We start from the raw sequence: 15,921 nt of genomic DNA on the forward strand, positions 1-15,921 counted from the left end.
TACCATCAATATCATCATCATCCTTAATATTCCTATTATTATTCGAATTAATATCATCATCATTATAACCGTCAACATACAACTGTAATCATAATCAATATCACTACAGTATCATAATTATCAAAACTACATTGTATTTTATTATCTCCATACATACATGAAGGAAGTTGGGAACAAATCTTGTTTATATAATAATTCAAATGGAATGCTACCTCAATATTGTGTCCCAGTCTTGTAGAAAGCCAGTCTTTGACACCTTGCAGGTCGGCGTTGACTTTGATGAGACCAAGTTTACCACGACGCTTGATAAGCTGATCAGGTTTCACAACCAGACGCTGTAATAATTAATTCAGATAGAGACATGAACATGTACAGTACATTCAGTAATGTACATCAGATGGAAAAGAAATAATGGTATGGTATAAAGGTCCCCCAAGTCGGTGCAGAGCCCTTGTTTGCGCACACGCGTATCTGCTATTCAAATTTTCTAAATAGGTCATAGTAAAAATAATCGTCTTTTTATAGAGTATCAAATATTCTCGACAGCCATAGGCTAAATTACAAACGTTTGTACAAGGTCAAAAGATTCACATCATAAATTTGACGGAACAGTATACAAAAATATATGATTAATCAGTATACATGTACATGTACTGTCAAAGGCAAACTCCATCCAACCTCGCAAAGATAATCAGAAAAAAATATACATGTATATACAAGTATTTGATTTGAGTACTGTACGAGTTAAAGCAACTTGAAACAACACAAAAGAAGGGAAGGACAAAACAGAACATAAAAAAAATATCAAAAAATAAAAGTTACAATTTAAAGACAAACTTTGTGGCCGTTAGCTAGCTCTTTCAATATTACTCTCTTCCCACTTTCTCTTTGCATCTGACTTTCTCTCCTATTCCTTCACTCTCCCTCCCTCCCTCATTTCAATTCATCCTCTCATGTTCCAAGGGACTGCATCCTTCCACCCTGGCTGTAAATTGCCATTCCTACGGGGAGTGACAGCTTCTAAATTAGATTATCAATGATAAATCAATCATCACCAATCAATACCTTTATCAGTGGGACCTTGCTCTGTGCATACAGGTTGCAGACTGTACCCATGTACAGTATTATCAGACATGAATAGATATACATGTTCATGTATATGTCTGGACTTCTGAATACATTTTTCTATCATGTATTTTGCATCAGTTGGTACAAGTCCTAGTTTTTTCATACATAAAGCATCTGGATCGTAAAGTTTTGAATGAGTTCAAACACCTACATGTACATGAAGTAACAAGATTTGCACCATTTTTTCCTACTTGGTATGGTTACATGCTCATGTGCATTTTTTATGAGTAGAAATACCAAATTAATAAAAAGAAAATGAAAGTAGGGAAGAAAGGAATGCATAGAAATAAACACCGGTAATTAATATACTGAAATCAAAACTAGCATTTTTATCCAACAAAAGTACTAAGAAAAACATTTTAATAATGAAACTTTTCAATTATTTCACATCTACCCTAGACAGCAGATCTGCATATGATTCATTGGAGACAGTGATTATTTTGTGTATTATCAAGACCTTGTTCACATTCTCAAATTAATGGGCTCGGACCGTCAGGGACATTTTATTTTATTTCAATGACTACCAAATCAATGTGATGCTGTCTGAATTCCGTCTCTCTACATGTACATGTAGCTTGAAAAAGAATACAAGTGGAATGCCTCTGACCGTCTCACCTGCATCACGCGGTTCAATATAGCAGCAGTGCTGACTTTGAATACTACTCTAACTCGCACAAGATGTTCAGTGATACTGTACATGGTTACTCTTATGTCCACTTTTTATGAACTAGACCAATAAACTTACAGAGATATGATGGTTATTCAACAAAAAACCCCAACATGGCCAAAGTTCATTGACCTTACATGACCTTTGACCTTGATCATGTGACCTGAAACTCGAACAGGATGTTCAGTGATACTTGATTACTCTTATGTACAAGTTTCATGAATCAGATCCATAAACTTTCAAAGTTATGATGGTAATTCAACAGATACACCCAATTCGGCCAAAGTTCATTGACCTTTGACCTTGGTCATGTGACCTGAAACGTGCACAGGATGTTCAGTGATACTTGATTAAGGTACTCTAATGTCCAAGTTTAATGAACTAGACCAATAAACTTTCAAAGTTATGATGGTAATTCAACAGATACCCCCGATTCGGCCAAAGTTCATTGACCCTAAATGACCTTTGACCTTAATCATGAGACATGAAACTTGCACAAAATTTTCAGTGATGCTTGATTACTATCATGTCTAAGTTTCATAAATCAGATCCATAAACTTTCAAAGTTATGATGGGAATTCAACAGATATCCCCAATTCGGCCAAAGTTCATTGACCCTAAATGACCTTTGACCTTGGTCATGTGACGTGAAACTCATGCAGGATGTTCAGTGATACTTGATTAACCTTATGTCCAAGTTTCATGAACTAGGTCCATATATTTTCTAAGTTATGATGACATTTCAAAAACTTAACCTCAGGTTAAGATTTCGATGTTGATTCCTCCAACATGGTCTAAGTTCATTGACCCTAAATGACCTTTGACCTTGGTCATGTGACATGAAACTCTAAAAAGGATGTTCAGTAATACTTGATTAACCTTATGGCCAAGTTTTATTAACTAGGTCCATATACTTTCTAAGTTATGATGTCATTTCAAAAACTTAACCTCAGGTTAAGATTTGATGTTGACGCCGCCGCCGTCGCCGTCGGAAAAGCGGCGCCTATAGTCTCACTTTGCTTCGCAGGTGAGACAAAAACCACTACCATTTAAAGAGAGCAGAATTTGGGATTGTGTTGTGGCTGCCATGTTTGTTTGTTTTTTAATTCTAAACAAATCTATGCTGCCCAAGCAGTGGTCTACATACATGTACATATAGGGACAGTGATTTTCCGTTTCTAAAAATTGCCTTTTCCGTTTCAGAAAATCTCAAATTCCGTTTCAGCATGTCTGGAAACGGAAATTCCGTTTCCCCATAGACTTTGTGTACAAGAAAAATTGACAATTCCGTTTACGTAGAAAACCAATGCGCAACGAGTAGCGATGTCAAAATGCTAGCGCTGCTCAAAATTTGCATCTACCAATGTACTAACATCGCTTTAAAATCCATTTTAATCGAAGAGAATCGAGCTAAAAAAGAAATTAGGGAAACATAATCAACATTAATATATTCTCACCTTTCATATTATTAGCATTATTTTATTGTTAAATGGGATTTTATCGCTGATTTGGGGACTTTTCGGACATCGTTTTGAGCAGTCGACGACTTCCGAATATCCGCCATTTTGGATTTGATGAATCACCGTGATCATTACATTATGACCGAACGTAGAGGGCAGCAACACACGGCTGGATTCTGCCTTCTATGCGGACGTTAGTGTAAACTAATTTGGATACGATCGAGTGATGGAGAGGCTCGAGTGTAGTTACGATGTGTTGATTGTCATGATTGTTGTTGCAAAGTGAGATCGTGTTTTTTCAGTTGATATTAGTATTTTGTTGAGGATTTGGGATTAATTTCTGTTACTTTTTTGTGCATTTTGAGAAAAAATGTGTTTTCCGTGATTTTCCGTTTGAAAAGTCACTTTCCGTTTCAAACAGCCGATTCCGTGAATTCCGTCCGTTTTCCGCGATCGCGGAAAATCACTGTCCCTATACATACAATAAAAATACAAAATTCAAATATTTCATCTGATACAGTAATGTACAATGCAGATTACCGGTAATACAAAGTGCTAATTCAGTAGTCAATACATGTATGTCAATTGATATTTCAATTACACTGTAAATAAAAACTAAATTTGGAGTTTTGATGTATTTTTTTATTTAATGATGACAATCAAGGATAAGCTGGCAAGGTTATATTTGGAGACATGAAAAGTGCTTTGAACAATATGTACATGTATCTCAAACTCTCTCCCATCTATATGAGCATTTAATAGTATTCAGGGGAATTATCACATTGCAAATCGCCAACTTTTCACACTCTTTTTAGTTCACATTATTTTCAATATGATAGTAAATGGTCAAAAATATGTAAGCCTGTTTGAGGCTTTACAATAGGTTGAATCACAGTTTAAATATTATATCCTGAAATATTATTAACCCTTCCATGCTTGAGAATTGGGTTTATATCAGAAAGCAAACACTATAAATAAACATGTTATTTTGATCTGGCAACTAATCCAACATACATGTAATTCTAAATACTTCTAAATACACGTAAAGACTGAACACAAAATTTATCAATTTGAAGAATATTCAAAACTATTTCGGGGCATACATTCATACAATACTACCGGTATACAGTAATATACATGTACATGTATGATACTCTATTTTTTGGAACAGTGACATTAACTTCAGAGAGGGGTGGGGTTTACTGTAACAAAACTATAAAAGCTTTTTATCAATCAAAGATATGTACAGGTATGGAGAAATACCTTTATCGGCATTCCTACTGTATGGATATGACTACATGTATATGCAATACAATGTCTAGAGGTTTTTTCTTGACTTGGTCAAATACCAGCAGATAATATCCAGACTTTTATCAGGCAGGAAGAAAGAAATGTATTCCATTGCAGCCTATGATACCAGCACTTCTATGACTGGTGGCATTCACACATCCTGTCTCGAAAGGGCCTGCCATATTTGCAGGTCCCCCTCAAAATCCTCAAAATCTGAATAACCCCACAGCGATTCCATGGATATCGTTACATCATATTCGCCTTTTTGAGTGTTCTGAAACTTGCATGTATACTGCACATGTACATGTACAGCACACTTTCCATTTTATTCTCCAGGAAATCTTTCATTCAGACAAGTCCATCTTTCTTCAGTTATTTTACAGTTTTCTACATGTACATTGAATGATATATCATTCATGACAAACAAATTGAGCACATTTTGTAGTTTGGTCCAGTAATTACAAAGTCTACAAATTATTTGAAGGGTATAATGATATGGACAGTAATTTGGTGTGATTTAAAAATATCAATGATAGATTTAATCATATGATTTTTGTTTGCTCTCCCGATAGCAAATAACAGAAAGCAATAATAAAACAAAACCTCTAAAATTTTTTCATTGTGAAGATGGAATAGATGAAATTTCAATTACATTGAGATAATTTTTTATGCCTTTTTAAAATAATTTCACCAACATATCTATATGTAGATGCACTAGCAGCGTAAGAGTACCTGATTGTAAAGTGCACTTGTCCTATTAATGCATTCTTCATTATCATCACGAAGAAAGCATGTCTTTGTGAACTCTAAAAAGCATTTTCATAATCACCGTCAAGCAAACAACCTGTTTAGCTCGGGATTCAGAAACTCAAAGCACTCAGACTTTCAGATAAAGTGAGATACCTTATCCTCGCTGCACCGGCTCTCCTCTCATCGCATTCCCAATATAAACATCCAAAATGTCAACCAGTACTTGGCAAAATCAATTAGGTTTTCTAACGAGATTGCCACTGCGGCTCTGATACTAACGTGACTTGCTGGGGAATTGAATTCATCAATACAATTTGGGAGGGTTGTATGCGCATACCCAAGCACCATGAGATGGGTGCACTCAGGGAGGTTTTTCAGAGAAGTACATGGCTGCTTTTATATACATGTACACTTCATTTTCTATCATGATATAAACTCAACGTTGAGAGCAGGCTCTGACACTCCGAATCTTGTTATTTCTTTCTTGAAAATTTTGTGAAAACATTTGTTTTTCTGTTTAATCATTTTGAATAATGAACTTACTGCATGTATGTTAGAGAGCTATAATAGGTTTTTAAAAGTACAAATTTTATATACCTGTGCATGTATGCAAAGAAAAAGGTAGAAAACACACACTCTCAAATTACTCTTGCTATAATTTATAATCTACCTTGCTAAGGACCATTCAAACTATATTCCTAAATATTGATATTAAATTACAAAATCTAACATGCTGATCAAGAGAACGCAGGATGAGCTGATGAATCTTATTTTTAGAAATGACACGTTGTCTTGAGACATACCCAAGATGACTCTACTATCATAAATTAAATCCTTTCAAGCAGGTAATATCCTTAATTGGCTGTAACACTTCATCTCTCAATTCCACTATGCTAACAGACACACAGGCCTACAAACATGTACCTTGGGGAAATGAATAACTAATCCTTATAAATAAAGTGAAGTTCCTTCCATTGTATCTTACTCTAAACACTGGATATTCTTTTGAAATAGAAATTAAGCCATTTGCTGTGAGGAAAGGGAGCCCGGTGAGCAAAATCAAAATGTGGGATTGACATGTTCACACTTTTTTCTTGCGCAAAAATGTAGTACATTGTAAGATCAGCGGATAGACAGTGTGGGGGGGATTGTTCCATTGCCCCCTTAACATTTGGGTGACTTAACAACAAAATAGATAGGAGATCTATGAAATTTGAAATTTTACCATTTTCTATGGGGGGGGGGGCAAAAAGTACATGTAGTCAATTTTATCCTAATAAAGCTTCAATGATGGGTACTATTTTCTGTCAAAATGGCCAGGAGAAATTGGTCCTTTCCTAACAGAGCCCCCCCCCCCCTCCACACACACACTCACAACATACATATGGATTTCATGTGCATCAATGTACATGTAAAGTATATATTTCTTTTTCTACATTTCAACTTCAATAAAGTTTATGCTGTTATTCTCCCCTATTATGTTTGTTTCAAAAGAAATTTTCCATACAGCCAAATGCCCTTGTTTAAAGGGAAATCCCAGTAGTTGCAGTTAACACTGATTTCATGAGAAAGTCTGTAAAGCTTAATTGTCAGTGTATCATCGAGGATCTAGATCTGGTACAGTTACATTAACTGGACTTTGTGAAATCTTGAAATCTACGCTGAAAAATGTTCACACCGAAAATACCCTACACAGATAAGCACACGTGGGACAATGTATAATTATTGCTTAGGGCATCGGGCCCGACGCCCTACCCGAATCCCGTGCTTATTTGCTGATTTCTCAGCAATTACAAAATTTCTTCCAGAATCCTTTGGCACATGCATTTTATTTATACAAACAGACACTTTAGTGGTCATTTCATTGGATTCTGTACGAACTCATTTTGATATCGTTACCAAAACTAGCATTTACCTTTAATCTCTCAAACACAACAGCTCTCTCACAAGATCAGTCAAAAAAGTTTAGCCAGAAATGGTAACAATTTTAAGACTCATACTAATAATCCAAACTTTGTTTGCATTCGACAACACCAGTAAAAACACAAAACTCATCAAAACCATCACGTTAAAAGCCATACTCTGATTAAACTTCAACACATCAGGCAAAACAGTGTTAAATGTAGATTTACCTCAGTTAGAAGCCAAGGGTTTTCAGCAGTGAGTTGATCCCAGTTGACATCCTCCGTTACCGTGGCGCCACGGAATGGTGCTACCGATGCTGATTTGAGATGCCTTCCAAGAAGGGCTTTGCCTCCGGCCTCGCGGATTGCTTTCGCTGACATCCTGAGTTGGATCAAGTTTCTCACAAGTGGATTTCAAAAGGAGGGGAAAGAGATATGACTGTATCTGGAAAATAAAAAGATGAAATGGAGAAAGAAGCTCACATGCAGTTTCATGTAAAGACTCTGTATACAGTTTGAATGAGGAGATAACTACAACACGCTCACAGTGTGCATGCATTTAAAAGATTACAGGCACATCAAATAGAAGTTACAGGTATTTTTATCCTTCTTGAGATGACACTGTAATAGTGGGTACCTGCATATTGCATATTACATGAAGAGAATACTCAAAATAAGAGAAATGAAAAGAAACTGAAATTGCAATTCATGATCTCTATTCACAAGGCAAAGCAAAGTTTATGCTTTCAGTGCAGAACATGAACATGTATCTGGTCATTGGGGGCAAAGAAATCAACAAATTACAGTTCAACAAGCCTCTGGCTACAGTGTACCTTCATGGGTTAAATTGCCACATGGTCTACAAACTACAGTTTTACATTTACATCCACTTTGTCTGCTTTCCATTTGAGTTTGAGGGGTATGCATTATTAGTCTGGAATTCAGAACAGCTTGATATTGAATTGAAATTTATTCCTACTAATGACTGTATAAAAAAAACACTTTATACCCATCTGTGAGCAATAATTTTCTATTTCTTTTTATCAGGTGAAAAAAATTGTATAAAAGATTATACCTACATGTACTGTGCTTTCATTCAATCACACTTAATAATAATTTCTATTCAAGAAATAACTTTATAGTGAAGCATTTCAAGGTATTTCCTGTTTTTTGTATAAAAAATGCATAGTGGTATAGGCCTACAGGTACGTGAATACCACTGGCTACATGTACATGTACCTGTATATACTGCCAAAAATACCAGCAATAATTGAGTTTGTTTTGTTTCCATCCAGTTGAGGAAACTTTGGTGACAAACTTGAGCCTTTGTTTTCTTTTTGGTAATAAGAATAACCAAAAATCATCTCAATGTGAGTCTAGAAGACATTGTCTACAGGTTTTCCACACTACAAATATAAAAAGGGTTTTTTTCTCTTCCTCCCTCATTGCCAATGGCACTAAAAAGTGACAAAGCCTATTAAATGACACTAATATTTAAAAAAAAGAAAAACATTGTTTATTATTGTGCCAACTAAGAAAACAAGAAAATGGACTATATTCACTTGGTCATGGACCTAGCCAGGCAGATTTAAACTTTAAAGGTCAAGTCCACCTCAGAAAAATGTTGAATGGAATCAATAGAGCAAAATCAGACAAGCGCAATGCTGAAAATTTCACTAAAATCTGATGTAAAGTATTAAAGTTATGATATTTCAAAGTTTTGCTTATTCTTAACAAAATAGTTATATGAACGAGCCAGTTACATCCAAATGAGAGACCTGATGATGTCACTCACTATTTCTTTTGTTTTTATTGTTTGAATTATACAATATTTCAATTTTTACGAATTTGACGATTAGGACCTCCTTGTCTGAAGCACAAAATGTTACAATAATGGAATTCTACTTGTTCAGGGAGGAATGAAACTTCATTTCGTATGACAATGACGAGAAACTAAAAATATTTCATATTTTATATAATAAAATACAAAAGAAATAGTGAGTGAGTGATGTCATCAGTTCCTCATTTGCATACCGACCGAGATGTGCATATAACTGTTTTGTGAAATGAAGCGAAACTTGAAAATGCCATAACTTTCTTATTTTACATCCGATTTTGATGAAATTTTCAGTGTTATGCTTGTTGAATTTTTCTCTTTTTATTCAAATCAAGTTTTCGTTGGGGTGGACTTGTCCTTTTAAGGCAGCTGGTACTGGACTACTGGTCATCAAACCACGTGACCATGTTTTTCCCATTGCGACAAACAATAATATTGGGGGCCTAACTTTGACAGACCTTTACATGGACAGTATGATGTATATATCACAATTAGCTTCACACAAAGGATTATGGAATTGAAAAGGGGGGAATATCGCTGCTATTGTCCGGATGTGACCATGCAAACGCTATGATATCGTGTACGATTAATACAGTATTTTGAAAAACAATCCTTGCATGAACTCAACTTTTTCCTTTTATACATCTTGTAAACATCTTGTCAAATTTATTTCAATTTCACTTTCCTTCTCTATTGGGTATATCAGCACACTATGTACATGTATTTCATTCTCTTTGTTTCTCACCCCAAATAACATAACTTCTGTCACTAATTCATTAGCTACGAACAATGTATCATGGTATCCCCATGACTTTCTACGTATCAAAAGGCTTTATTGGGAAAGTAAGGTTTTCCTTGCCGACATGTCCTTTTCATAGTGCTGGGGGTCGACTGAAGATGACGAGAGATTCTCGCTTTTCCTACAAAAACTGCTCAAGTTCAGTTCTAAAAAAAAGCTAATTTGAGCATTCTCTTTCAGTTCATAAGTTTACTGTGCAATCATGATACTGCTCTATAGATTCAAGGTATCAAAAACATAATTTTTAAATAAATTTGGCTTTATATAAAAAAAACCCCTGAATTTTGAGTGACACTACACAAAACATATATGGGGTTGGATGGCTTCTCGAGAGCCAGTTTTGCACTTGCCCCCTTTTCAATCCTGTGGCTGTGATCCTTTACGCGACCACTGGTGCCCCCACATGACAGATGCTAATTGTGATGAAAATAAAGACAAGTCTATCACTCAGTCTCGGTTTAACATGGGCTGGCCAGGCTGAATCTCAACATTCTTGACATGAGTCATGAATGGCTCATGAGAAATTGCCATACGGCATGTTTCTATCCGGGGGGGGAGGGGAGGGGGAGTACATGTAGCCAGTAGGTATGTGCCACGGGCAAGAGAAAAAAGGGGGGCTCTGGAGCGGGCTTATTGTAAAAAGGAGGGTCCGCGGAACGGGCTTCGGTGCTACAAATGTTTGTGAAAACGGGGGTCCTTGGAACGGGTCGCCTGCGTGTGAGTGAGTATGCATCCCTATGGAACGTGCATACATACATGTATGCAGCTAGCGTGGCGGCAAGGGCGGGGGGTGCGCTCGCGCAGAGGCGATCTTCGAACAGCCCTTTGTGATCGCTTTTCACCAAAATTGCAGCTTATTGTAGCAGATCAATGCGGACAGAACGGCGCACAGTGGGCCGGGGCGAAACAAAAGTGCGCCAAAAGTCATTTTGGGCAATTTCAGATTTTTAATTTTTGTCATGCCCAGCTAAAAGACAATACTTTGAATAATATTTCAGCAAAATATTTCATTCCGGAATTTGCATAAAGGTTGTTAATTTCCTACCTCAAATCGTAAAATGTGACATTTTGCGAAATGTCGCGTATATGACATCCTAGTTGAAAAACAGGCCATTTTACAGGAGGTTTTTCATGTAGGAATCTGAAATGGCTCCCACATAATCCTGATATATTCTTTTTTTGTGCGAAAGTGTTCAAAGTAGATAAAAGACACATTTTAAGAGGTTTATGGGATGATTTTTCCTCGAAATAGGCTGAAAAATCCATGTTTTTTGCATTTACAATAGAATAGTTTAGACTTCCGTGGATTTCCGTCTAAATTCTATAAATATCATTTTTCCCGATGTCTAAGCTTTAAAGAGAAATTCCAGTAGTTGCAGTAAACACTGATTTCATGAGAAAGTCTGTAAAACAAGGCTTAATTGTCAGTATATCATCGAGGATCTAGTTCTAGTACATTTACATTAACTGAACTTTGTGAAATCTTGAAATCTACGCTGAAAAATGTTCACACCGAAGATCCCCAACACAGATACGCGCACGTGGGACAATGTATAATTATTGCTTAGAGCGTCGGGCCCAACGCCCTACCCGAATCCTGTGCTTATTTGATGATTTCTCAGCAATTACACAATTTCTTCCAGAATCCTTTGGTACATGCGTTTTATTTATACAGACACTTTGGTGGTCATTTCATTGGATTCTGTACGAACTCATTTTGATATCGTTACCAAAACTAGCATTTACCTTTAAGTCGATACCAAAGTTAGCTGCCCGTATTTGCCCGTTTTTATATTAGAGCCGATTTATTACATTACACCCCCAAAACCTGTTCAAAAACGGTCATTTTTATACCGCGCAGTCATCTTTAGCGCACCGCATGGGGGTACATTGCCGTTCACTTTTGCACGGCGAGGACAATTCCCCTTCCATTCCATGAAAGTGACATGAATTCTTGGCTTAATTTAAACAAAATAAATGTTGCCAAAGCAAATAAGGGCTATACCCACAACTCTTCCAGGGAAAAAACTTATTTGTAGAATAATTTCATCCCAAAACCCACGGTAATAGTGATACATTCGTGGTGTTATATACTCTGCGTTTTACACAAGTCAACACAGCCTGATAAAGCACGGTTAATATTTTTCAGATTTTAAAGTTTTTTTGTTTATAAATGTAATTAATAATCATTTTGATGCAGTAAAAATTATTTTCGGCATCTCTTAAAACACTTTTTAGGCATAAACTAACATTCACTCTGGCCAACTTTAAAGTAGCACATAACACAAAGTTTATATACTACACTATGTCATTTATGTTTTCACAGATATTTCAAGTAGCCAATCAAAATTTGGTGTCAAGGTGACGTCATATCGACTTTAAATTATGTTCAGTCGATTCTACGCCCAAAATTACCCATAATCAACATGTTAAAGTAAAAATCTAACACGGAATATAATTTTGGCGCACTTTCAACCCATTCTGGCCCACTGTGCGGCGTAATGAAAAATATGCAAAGCTTTGGAGGGGATTTCTTTTTTCTTTTTATCGATTTATAACTAAAGAAGAAAATGCTAAGCTTTGGAGCAGGTTTCTTGGTTCTTTTTCTCAATACCATGAAAATGCTATGCCTGGGAACAGAAATTTGCGTGTAAAAATGGGGGTCCCCTCCGTGGCACATACCTGCCATGCATAATATGAGTCCCCCCCCCCCAGGTTTCTAATATTCGTTACACTGTACTGCTGTATACATGTAACATGTACCCACAACGTATCCAGAACTTCCTGTAGAAACAGACAAAATATCGTTTCTCATAACCACCTCAGGTATTACATTAACACTCACCTCTGAGTAGCCTGGAAGCGTCTGGGGAGTAAAAAATATTTACTACGTAGGCTTACTCCCCAATGACGCCTGGTGGTGGATCCCATTTATTTCTGTGTAGGGATGAGATTCCCACGGTCAAAGTAAGGCTAAATCAATAGTTGTCCGTTAGGTTGGGAGCCCAAACTAACGTAAATGGGCCCAAACCATATTAACCCCCCCCCCCCTCCGTTTATAATAAAGGTCCTTATTCATTAAATAAATAGTACTAAATTTGAAAAAACATAAGAGCATGAGCGTTAACTTACCCAGTCTGTTTACGTCGCCATCTTTTAATCTTTTGTTATCGATACCAAGATACCACAGTGCACGTGTGTAGAGCTGCAGTCTAAGATTTTAAAAATACTTGCATCGGCTTATAAATATTACGAATTGTAAAATATTTGTTTCAATCAAAAAATATAATTTAGCACTTGTTATGATATTTATTGACCGAAACAAGTATAGTATGTTACGATTCATGATAATTATCGGCCGATTCAAGTATTTTTTAAAATCTAAGTTGGCAGCTCTACACGCGTGTGGTATCTTGGTATCGATAACAAAAGATTCAAATGGCGACGTAAACAGATTGGGTAAGTCAACGCTCGTGCTCTTATGTTTTTTTCAAATTTAGTACTATTTATTTACTAAATATACTGTAAGGACCTTTATTATAAACGGGGGGGGTTAATATGGTTTGGGCCTATTTACGTTATTAGTTTGGGCTCCAAACGTAACGGACAACTGTTGATTTAGCCTTACTTTGACCATGGGAATCTCGTCCCTACACAGAAAATAAATGGGATGATGGGATCCACTACCAGGCGTCATTGGGGAGTAAGCCTACGTAGTATGGCAGTGAGTCCAAACTTCGCGCGTGTCCATACTTTGCGGACGGTCATTATCTCAAAAACTAGCCAATATCCTTAAAATCTGTTATCATCAACGTGAAAAGCGACCTAACATTACCCTTTGGTGAAAGTTTCTTTAGGATGAGTTCAGTATTTATAAAAATATTGGCAAAAGATCAGCAAATTTGTCACCGCTAGCGCCCGTTTTGAAGAAATCAACATGCACCACAATATCACCCTTTTGCAAGCAGAAATCATCAAAAATGTGAACTAAATGTAGTACTAACAGATTCTATAGCATTTTGCCATCAATCTGATGTAAATATTTCTCTTTTTGAGATTGAGTTTTTGTTTAAATCTCCACAAAAGCTTTGGTGCGCAAAGTTAGGTCACACTTTTTCTGAAAGGTTTTCCAGCACAGCCAGCATTCACTGATCAGAATAGAATTTTCAGATCGCGATACCGGCGAAACCCCTTGACCTACTTACATTTTCATCCATGATTTTATAGTTTACGATCTTGCCGTCAATGTGGTAACTATTTCTTGAATTGGTTTTGTATAAATTATGAATATTTTGTGAAAAAAAAATTTGCCTGATGAATATTTTTGAAAAGTGCGCAAAGTTTGGACACCCCATCATAAATATTAGTTTTACTCCCCAGACGCCTCCAGGCTACCTCTGGCTCTGGGAGGTGGTTATAATATATTGCCCTGTTGACAACGTGAGTTTGATTATTCGCTCTGTATACCGGTATGTAGAAACAGCTTGGTTTAACTTGGGCGATAAAATTTTTTGATTTTAGATATCAAAATAGGCCTAACACCCTCATGACCCTGCCTAAGCCTACCGTCAGTAAACCGCTAGACCTCTATCTTCTTCTTCTTCTTTCCTTGGTTGGCAACCAGTCAGGATTGACTATTTTTGCCACAGCTTTTGTTCATTTTCAGTAGCTTATTATATTTTTTTCCATTCCTTTTTTCCTTCTCTCTCTAATTTTTTTTTTTTTCCTTTTCTTTTCTGTTATTTTCTTTGTCTTTTTTCTCTTTTTTCTTTTCTTTTTCATTTTATTTTTTTTTTCTTTTCTTTTTGTCTCCTCTTTTTTTTTTTTTTCTTCTTTTTTTTCTTTTCTTTTCTTTTTTTCTTTCTTCTGTTTTCTTTGCTTTTCTTCTTATATTTCTTCTTTTTTTTCTTTTCATGAATTCTTTTTCTCTTTTCTTTTCTTTTCTTTTCTCTTTTTTTCTTTTATTTCTTTTTTGTTTCCCTTCCTTTTTTAAAAAGATTAATTTATTTTTCTTTTGATTACGTTCTGATTCTTTCTTCTGCTACAGTAAGCTGCAACAGAAAAAGCAAAAGTAAACTGGATTTGTGGCCTGATAAAACTCCAGGTTTCGGGAAACCGAAACTAAAGTATTGGATGAAAGTGCAAAGTGCAAAAAACAAACAAAACAAACAAAAAAAAAATGAAAATAGAACTAAACAAACCAACAAATTAACAACGAAAATTTTCTCTTCATCCTTATCTCCTTTCTGTCCCCCTGGCGAATCACCAAAAAAAAAAAAAAAAAAAAAAAAAAAAAAACTCGGATAATCAGCCAATAAGGGTAAGAAAGAAGGAGAAAAGTCTCCTTTCTTCCTCCTTATTCAGACTTTATATAGTCGTTTCGTTCTGAGAACGAAACGGACTAGTGCAGATTGGGTTTCTACTTTAGTACTCTTTAAGAGATCCATTATTTTTTGGGAGGTTGAAAGATTTGTTTCTGTAAGTAGCATGGCCCTCTCTATTATATATTTGGGACATTCGATTAAGAAATGCTCAACTGTTTCAAATTTGTTAGGCCTACATGTATCACAAAGTCCCGTGGGGTGTATATTAAGTCTTTTTAAATCGTAGTTCAATCCTATTACACCAAAACGGAGTCTGTGGATAATGGTTTCGTGGAATCTAATTAGGGAACAGAAAAAGGGAGAATTAACAGTGGGATGGTATAATTTGAGGAGGCTGTGGGATTCATTCCATCTTTTTTGCCATTCTAGATTGTATCTTTTGAAAATGAGATGTTTTATTTCTGTTAAAGATAATTTGTTGTTGATTTCAATTTTTTTCTGCAATGCATTTTTTGCTTTCATGTCCGCCATCTCATTTCCACTAATACCGCAGTGGCTGGGGATCCATTCAAAGTTTATATCTATGCCTAAATATGTTAAATTTGTTAATAGGGTAAGAATTTCCGAGACAAAAGGTACTTCTTTTTGTTCTGATATTGCTACGAGGGAGCTTAATGAGTCACTAAATATTACTACTCCTACATATACATCAATATTTTCTAACCAGTTGAGGGCTAAGATAATTGCTGCTAATTCAGCTCT

General features: G+C 35.9%; 1 protein-coding gene across 5 annotated transcripts in view; it reads right to left on the reverse strand.

Annotated features, from left to right (window-relative positions):
• Positions 1–15,921, reverse strand: part of LOC121425947 (ATP-citrate synthase-like) — a 71,356-nt gene that overhangs the window by 50,087 nt on the left and 5,348 nt on the right. For all 5 annotated transcript variants that reach the window (XM_041622070.1, XM_041622073.1, XM_041622071.1 and 2 more), the window contains exons 2-3: positions 7,428–7,644; positions 213–335 (exon numbers count right to left, since the gene is read on the reverse strand). In XM_041622070.1, coding sequence (XP_041478004.1) covers positions 213–335; positions 7,428–7,580 — 276 coding nt within the window. In that variant the 5' untranslated portion in view covers positions 7,581–7,644. The remainder of the gene's footprint in view (positions 1–212; positions 336–7,427; positions 7,645–15,921) is intronic.

This window comes from Lytechinus variegatus, chromosome 13 (genome assembly GCF_018143015.1).
Source record: "Lytechinus variegatus isolate NC3 chromosome 13, Lvar_3.0, whole genome shotgun sequence".
Classification (NCBI taxonomy): Eukaryota; Metazoa; Echinodermata; class Echinoidea; order Temnopleuroida; family Toxopneustidae; genus Lytechinus; species Lytechinus variegatus.